At 31.5% G+C, this 9202-nt stretch overlaps 1 protein-coding gene across 1 annotated transcript; it reads left to right on the top strand.

Moving 5' to 3' along the window:
* Positions 1-646: 646 nt before the first annotated feature.
* LOC127080822 (uncharacterized) lies at positions 647-2356 on the top strand. Its single transcript, XM_051021115.1, has 3 exons — positions 647-872; positions 1110-1273; positions 1391-2356. The coding sequence occupies exons 1-3, from the start codon at positions 647-649 to the stop codon at positions 2354-2356; spliced, it is 1356 nt and encodes a 451-aa protein (XP_050877072.1).
* Positions 2357-9202: the final 6846 nt, after the last annotated feature.

Here is a 9202-nt window from a genome sequence, read left to right as displayed (position 1 = left end):
TATATGTGAGCTTGATGGAGCATGGGTGAACACATATACTACCTACAAAAGCAACAAACTATACATTGACATATTTTTGGTATTTTGGTTAGTAAATAATGAAAAACAAAGTATGATACAACCAAATGTGCTTGGTGACCTCTCCCAATGTAAACCCAATGAATGAGGGGTAAGGAGGATACCAATGTGTGATCTCAAAGCCAATGCATATGATGAGATAGCATGGGGGATCTTAGGGTCAAAATTGGGGTCTTACAGTAGCGATTGTACGCAGTTCTTCAAGACAAATAAAGTATGTTTTGCTATGTAATAAGTTTAAATTAAATATTTTCTCGTCCTTATATGATATTTATAGTATACTTTTTTTGTGATGTAAATGAATAATATTTGAGTCTCGATCTGAAGTATTAGTCTGGGCACAAAATATTGGCAAACAACATGGTATTATAGTTGTGACTGTTCGTTTTGATATTGCAAATGACCAACGAGGTAGGAAAGATAAATTGATTTTGGGTTGTGAGAGAGGATGTAATTATAAAAGGAAGAATACATCTGAAAGTAGTAAATCCTCATAGGGCACTTATAGTATGAAAGTGAAATGCCCTTTTAGGCTTATTCTGTGCCGATTGGTAGTGGTTGGAAGGTGATGGTTAGGTGTGGGTTTCACAATCATAAACTATATGAGGATTTAGATGGTCATGACGTATTGGGTCGTCTAAAATTTTATGAGAGACAGTTTGTGAATGGCATGATGAAGTACAATATGATTCTATGGTACATAGTTTCTACCTTGAAAGACAAAGATTCAGGAAACCTCACAAGTGTTACCCAAGTGTATAATGCTAGAGCTACATACAATGTGAGCAAGAGAGGTTCATTGACGAAAATGCAAATGTTGTTGAGTCTTGTTCATAGGGAGAAATATATGTGTGTGACAAGAAATATGAATGTTGTTGTTGATATCTTCTAGACACATCCTGATTCAGTGAATTTATTGAATACATTTCACTTGGTGTTGATTTTTTATTGTACATACAAGATAAACAAGTATCGACTACCACTGCTTGAGATTGTTAGTGTTACATCAACAAAATTGATGTTTTCGATAGGCTTCCCTTATTCGGAGGATGAAAGGAGGGAAAACTTCAAATGGACACTGGAGAAGCTCAAAGAGTTAATCTCTTTAGAGAAATTTCTACCTAATATTATGGTGATGGATCGAGAACTTGCATTGATGAAAGCAATTAAAGTTGTGTTTCCAAATTCAACTCATGTTTTATGTTTGTTCCATATTTAAAAAAATGTTAGCGTGAAATGTAAAGAGTATGTTAAATCATAACATGGTGGAGTCTGCTCATCTGTTTGTGCTGATATTCCTTTGTTTGTGAAGTATGTGATTGAAACATGGTTGACACCTTATAAAGAAAGGTTTGTTGCTGCTTGGACTAACATAATCACTCATTTATGTAACACAACAATGAACAGGGTGGAGTCTGCTTATTGGAGACTAAAAAACATGTTGACTACAAGCAAGGGAGATTTATACCGAAGTTGGGATGTTGTGAACACCATGTTGAAGTTGCAGCTTGGTTCAATCAGGGTCTCGTTCCAAAAAAGTATTGACAACATTGAGCATCGATATAACACTCCATTCTATACCAACTTGCACGGTTTTGTTTCAAGGAAGTTTATACATCATATAAGGAAGAAACTACAAAGGGTAAAATATATTGGTACAAGCAAATACGCTTGCGGTTGCTTCATTAGAATAAGATATGGGTTACCTTGTGCATGCCAACTTGTCGGTTTCCAAATACAAGGCAAACTTGTTCCTTTAGATCCAATTCATGTTTTTTGGAAGAAATTACACATTGAAGAGCATGGTGTCAATCATGAAGATACGGGTACAAAGTTAGATTTAGAAGCAGAATGTGAAGAGTTGAAGACATATTTCAATTCTTTGGATATTGTAGGCCAGAAGGTGTTAAAGAAAAAGGTTATGAAACTAAAACATCCATCCACAACTTTGATGTATCCACCGTCGGTGAAGTACAAGCCAAAGGGGGGAGTTAAGAAGAGCGGAAAGGGTGAAGCGAGTGATGTGCATCATGATCCTTCACAGTGGAAGTATGGTGAGGGATCGCAGGGGAGTCAAACTACAAAGAAATCATGCACGAAACCAATAGGAAGTCAAACTTCAAGTCTGCCAAGTCAAAGTCAATCGGCCACTGTATCTTCAAGGCATCTTTACTTGTCTCTATTTCTTGGTTTCTTGCATCCATGCATTGATGACATTATTGATATGGGCGACGATGGAAATTATGGTTTTCAGGATATTGTAACTTTACTTGGATAGGGCGAAGAGTCATCGTCGTTGGTTCGGACGCAGTTAGATACTCAAGTTCATCAACATCCTAAATTGTTTTCCAATTTGTTATATGACACAGTCTCTGAAGTTAGAAATGCCTTAAAAGTAGGACACTTGGGTGTCCAAGGTTGAGAAAAATGGATGATGATTCTTGATATGAGTTACCTTATTGCTAGTAGGTACAATGTCGTATTTGTCTCCCTCTCAAAGAGACTTAACATTACCTTTTTTCCGCTTACATTGGCTCCACCTATGTATACGAGCAGACATAAAATCATTGTTGTTGGTTTTGTCAATGGCAATCATTGGGTACAAGTAAAATTGAAACCTGGTAGTCCATTGTCACTCGTCACTGACCATTGGAGACAAAATTGTACTGAAGATGCAAAAGCATGTGAATCAACATATGCATAACAAATTAGACACTATAAAGATGAAGTTAGGAAGTCATCTTAAGTAGTTTTGTAATCTTGTACTTATAACAACTTTTATGGTAAATATGTATCTATTATATGTGATAACTTTTTAATTGAATCATTTATGCAGGTCGTTGTACCAAAAAAAATCGAAAATTCATATTTTTGAGAATTCTGGGAGCATATCGGAAATTTGATATAATTTGCAATTTTCGGTATACCGAGAATCCAAAATTTCTGGTATATCGGAAATCCAAAATTTCTGGTATACCAGAAATCCAAAATTTCTGAGATTCTTAACTATTTTACGTAAAAGTCATGATTTTCGATATATATAAAAATAAATAAAAGAATTAGGTGACATAAAATTATAATTATAAAATCTATAAAATATAAACAAATTTTCAATATATACGCAGAATCAAACTAAAGAATTCAAAAAAATCAATAATCAAATTCATATAAAATAAAGATAAAAAAATTTCTAATAGCCGATAACACAATATATATATATATATATATATATATATATATATATATATATATATATATATATATATATATATATATATATATATATATATATATATATATATATATATATATATATATATATATATATATATATATATATATCCAAAATCATCTTAAGTACAAGTCTTGACATCAAACAAAAATAAAATAATGAGTCTAAGCCTTTAGCAAAATCACCTAAAACAAATGGAAAAATATTACTTCATCCGTCTTAAAATAAGTGTCATATTTGACATTTTCACACAAAATAAGAAAATGTAATAAATGAAAGAAAGAATACCAATTTTACCAAATTATCCTCATAATTTATTGGTGTATTTGAATTAGGATTAATGAAAAGTTACAAAATAATAAATTAAGAGTATTAATTAGAGGATACAATTGGAAGATAAAATTTAAAATTGCATTGGTAAGTTAAAGTGGCAAATATTTTGCGATAAATATTTTTTCTAAATACGACATTTATTTTGGAACGGAGGGAGTAGATGCAAAGCAAAAACGTATCTTTAAAATTGAATAACAATAATAATAATAATGCAAATGAAAGTAGTGAATTCAACAATAATAAAGAAATTAAATAACAAAAACTAGTACTACAATCGTGAAGGATATTGATTATGATATATTGATTCTGCCGCTACTACTCAAATTAAGGTTTCACCATTTGACTTGACCGAATAAAGTATAGAAAAAAATTAAAATAACAATTATGAATATTCTCTACCGCTTAATTTGGCAAGTTACACTTTAAATACTAAATCATTCTAGTGGAATTTATTATTGCACCAAGCCCACTTGAAAGAATTTAAATAATAATAAGAATAGGGAATTTTCCCCCACCCTAAATATTGTTCTTCCACCCAAGTGAAAAACCAAAAATATTCCTAGAATTTGGAACTGCATCTCCGGACGCACCACATTCACACACAACACATTAGTTTTTGAGTCAGACCCTAAAATTATGTCAAAAAATAATATGGAAATGCATCTCCGTATACTTTACGGAGATGCATCTCCGGACGCATTTTTAATAAGAAATGCGTCAGACCATTCTCATTCCTCATTTTTATTTTACTCTCTCAACTCACAAACTCTCGCACTCTCACAAACTCTCTAAACCCAAGTCTAAGTTTCTACCATCAACATCCAATCGACCAAAGAGCTCGTAATAAAACTCGCATTTGGTAAGTTTTTGATTTCTCAATACATTTGTAAAAATTGAGCATTAAGTTATTTAATATGTAGTTTAGATATGTTATTTAACTGAGCAATGTATTTGGTAGGTAGTTTAAATGATCGATGCATTTTTAGGATGTTGGATTCAAATGCATTTCTATCATTTTTGTTCTTCTCTGAGTTGCAGAAAAATACAAAAATGTACTTTCGAATTTATTCAACATTTTGATTTTCTAGAATATGAAAATGCATTTCTGTATATAGTCTATCAGTATTGTTTCACTTCATTTTTCTTGTGTTTCATCTGTATAATACTTGTTTGGTTTAATAATAGACATTATGTTTGATAACCAAGCTATATTAAGGTATCGAAGAGTTGCGCAACATGTATCATTTCAAAGGGAAAGAGCTTGAGCTTCGTAGACACTGGTCGGTTTTAGTTCGGTTGTGGTGGAGGTGTCAATTTTGGGTCTCATACATTTCCGTCTTTGTCTTCCCGGAGGAGGCATCATTACTACAAATAATACATTTCTTGACAAAGTTTTCACCTCACCATACAAAAAAATTGAGGTATAATGTCAAAGCGCACCATGTTTTATTATTATTTTTAAATAAATATCATATATTCTCTCAATTTATGAATATAACTAAGGGGAAAAATAATTCAGGACATGCTTCGAATCCCAGCAAATGCAGATTATCTTTTTATTTTTAGTAAAACTAGTGTTTTTTTTTAATTTGTAAATTAATGATCCATTCCTTCGATTTCTGTAGTAATCGATGGATTAGATAATCAAATTTTATTATAAAAACACTCGTTAATCAAATTTTACCATAAACCTAACTTATACGTAGTTGCTCAAAAATCGTACGCATCATTTTTTGGGACGGATTGTAAGACATGAAAAATCTTCAATATTCTGTATTGTATGTTGTTCTTCTGTCTTGAACAAATTTTTTTCTGCTCTTGCAATATATCTCAGATAATGGTATTGATGTTGTTGTTGTATTTTGGGAATAACCTTCCTATATTATCAATCAAAGAAAACACTTCATATTTATTGCTTTCCTCGGTTGACAATATTGAGAAATTTATTCCTAAATATGATGTAAATTGCAAGCAATTGCAACACAAAAAAATGGTGAATGGTAAAAAATTAAAAAAGAAATAAGATATGTTACTTTCAATTTTTTTATCATTTACCATATTTTGCAAGTAACATATTACGTACCTCGATTTTAAAGTCCTTGTTTTATTTTATTTTATAATTAAAAAAGAAAAATATTATGCCCTATATTCATAAAGTAACAACGCTCAAGATATTGTCAACATATCAATCCACTGGAAGTTCTCCACATCCACCATTACATATCTTGTTCTTTTTCTTGTGAAAGAATTTGTCATAAAAATATTTGCTAAAGTTAATGAAATCTTGGAACAAATCAATAGGATGAATTACAAGTGCAGAAAAAAACTCCCATGATTTGAACAAATAACTTATCAAAAATTGGATGCATGCAATCTATTGAACTTGAAAAGAATGCGCACAAAGAGTATACATTTTAATATTCCATATAAACAATATAATTTTTTTAAAAATAAAATAAAAACTTACTCACCTCAGTTTTAACAGAAACCGAGAAGTATGTGGCGCTTGGGATAAAACATATTTTATTGTATTTTTTTATTTATAAAGAAACACATTTTACCTCAGTTTTGAGTCATACCTGAGGGGAAATATAAGCATGTTTATTGAGTTTTTTCGCCGTCCTTAAAGAAATTTGTATCATTCATTTAACGAGTATCAATGCTCAAGACTCAGCTATTAGTGATCCGCGTGAAACCTAAAAGATATTATAAAAGCATTATAAATATAAAAAAATTGATAATGAAACATTTAACATGAAAACTTTGAAACTTGAAGAAGTTTGGAAAAGTTCTTTATGATGGATTGCAAGAGCAAAAAATTATTTGGATTCAAGGTTTATGTTCTTAAATAATCATATAACTGAATATTTATTTTATTTATCTAACTCTTTTTTTTTGTTTTATATCATAAACAAATGCATGCAATATCCAACTTTTGATCTTCCCCTAGATTCAATGAAATGAGGATCCAACATTTGTTCTTCACCGACAATGATGACGATGAATCCGATTCAAAATTTGTTATATTTTTTTACTTTAATATTGTGAGTGAAACTTACGTTAGATATATTTTGCATGATGTCAAAACTAAGATACTTTAGCGTTAATGTATATTGTGTGGTATCCTCTGATTCTCTATGTGCATCTTAGCATTAGGATGCATAAAAGTATTTGGAAACAATTTAGAAAATGTTTCATGCATTAAAAATGATTCAGAAAGGGCTTCATACAACAAAAATAGGTTTTTATGGGCAAAACAACCTATATATTGGTTGCATAGGTCGGCACATGTACTGTATTTTTAAAGCTTGTTTTATGTGCTGACTGCATAGGCTGGTACGTGACTTTTACAGGCTGGTACGTGTCCTTAATGATCTCAATGAAACCAGCTTTCACTACAACATAACTTAGGAACTTGAACCCTACTTTATATCTACAAACTTCACTATACTCCTGCATCATAACTTTCAGAGGAGAATGGTCTGAGATGTGAGGTTGAAGAACTTCAATGTCACAATTAGGGTAGGTAACAAACCATTCTTTGTTGCATATAACCATATCAGTTATTGAATAAATCATCTTATTGGTATATTTATTTGACCAAGTGAGTGGCTACCTCTAGTTTCATGCTCGTGCAACCCCTAACTTCTGCCATCATTTCTTCCAAATCAGAGAATTCAAGAGCTTGAATATCTCTCTCTCCAATTCCATCATCAACATCGAGCACATTGTTGAAATCACCAATTACCTTCCACGGGCCTTGAATATTTTTATCACAATTCTTAATATCTTCCCATAGTTTCCTTCTTTGGCTACTTTGATTGTGAGCATAGATCATAGTAAGATTATGAGATATTGTCCCATCCAGGTGATAGACTTCACAGTAGATAAACTGATTAAACTTAGTTATAGTTTTCACATTCCAACTGTCTCTTTTCCATATCATCCAAATTCTGGCATTATGGTGATGTTCATTGTTATCCACACAACACCAAATATTACCAAAGAGTTATTTGATTTTGTAAGCCTTGTTTATTTTAACCCTTGTTTCTAGTAAAGCAAAGCAAGATACCTGAAACTTCTCGAGGTGGGCCCCAACCTTAATGTACCTAGTTTTTTTTATTGAGCCCTCTTACATTCCAGCTTATCATCATATCACAATCTCACTTACTGTAGAACATTCTCCAATTCTAAGGACATCAAAACCATTTGTGCAGTCTATAATTGTTCTCTTTTGTCCTTATATCTTAGCTCATTCCCCTTGAATGTTGATTTGACTACTATCCAAGTTGCAAGGTCTTCTTCATTTTCTTTACCATTTCCTTTGTCATCTCCCACAATTTGGTCTTCTCTTTACTTTGTATCTTCATTTTCCTTGCACACCTGATGGGTATCTTTTTTTGGCTCCCATACTTGCTTTTGAATTGGCTTTTCCTTTCGGTGTTGTTCCTTTTTCTTGCATTCATGTCTCACTGTGTTACATAGATTGTAGAATGTGGTTTTCATTCGTAGTCTACTTCTTATGTAACTCTGTGCCCCGTTTGGATATCTTATGGTAATCTTTATCTTGAGCTTTGTTGTTACATCCACTTCAATTATCACACGAGCATAGGATACTTGTAGTTTCTTGGTCGTCCACTCATCAGTCATCAATGGTTTCCCTATAGAACTCACAATCTTCCCAATACTCTTCTCTCCCCAATAGATCAGCGACAATTGGGGAAATATAACCCAGATTGGAAGGATTCGCAGAATATCATCCTTTAGTTTAAACTCGAGAGTCTACTCATGTAGAAACATAGGTTTTCTATAGTTTATGTATGGCCCTCTTACCATAACAGCATCTCTATAATCTCTTAACATAAATCAAATGATGAAATAACCCTCTTCATTGTAATACAGATTTGGTAAAGATACAAAATTACATATGTTCGTCATGAACTTCTTGACTACGTTCATAGATAAAGGCTCGCTTATGGCATACATTATAAGAGCATTCCCCTATATTTGCTTTTCAGATTCAAAAATCTCACTCCTCGATTACTACTTCAATTTCTCCATTAATTACAAGTGGTTTTGGTCTGTTTACTATTTCCTTTCATGTGTGTGTCACTCGTGTTCTCTCGAGAGGTAGACGGTGGAAAGACCATAACCACCATCGGGGGTCATCGTCTCCTTCTTCTTCGGTCGGCCATTACCCATCTCTATGTTAGGGTTTGATTATTAAAATATATTTGAATTCCTAAATTGAGTATTTACTATCATAACATATTCATATGGTCTTAAACTTTTTAAATATATTTTTCTTAATTTTTTATTTAAAAAAAGCATTGTCTAAATTTAAATATATCTAATTCGTTATATATATATATATATATATATATATATATATATATATATATATATATATATATATATATATATATATATATATATATATATATATATATATATATATATATATATATATATATATATTATTAGCTATTAACTATCGTATTACACCTAAATTATGGTTTAGATGAGCAATCATATATCTTCTTTGAAAGCGTGCGAGTT

Source organism: Lathyrus oleraceus, chromosome 5 (genome assembly GCF_024323335.1).
Source record: "Lathyrus oleraceus cultivar Zhongwan6 chromosome 5, CAAS_Psat_ZW6_1.0, whole genome shotgun sequence".
NCBI classification, from domain to species: domain Eukaryota; kingdom Viridiplantae; phylum Streptophyta; class Magnoliopsida; order Fabales; family Fabaceae; genus Lathyrus; species Lathyrus oleraceus.
Note: the sequence above shows the minus strand (reverse complement) of the source record. Positions and strands in the feature narration are given on the sequence as shown.

Bases quoted from the DNA above. Each gene is read 5' to 3' on its own strand.
- LOC127080822 (XM_051021115.1), top strand. From the start codon at position 647: ATGGTTAGGTGTGGGTTTCACAATCATAAACTATATGAGGATTTAGAT. The intron at 873-1,109 runs GTTCATTGACGA...TGTTTTCGATAG, and splicing joins ATACAATGTGAGCAAGAGAG to GCTTCCCTTATTCGGAGGAT. The intron at 1,274-1,390 runs GTTTTATGTTTG...TTGTTTGTGAAG, and splicing joins TGTTTCCAAATTCAACTCAT to TATGTGATTGAAACATGGTT.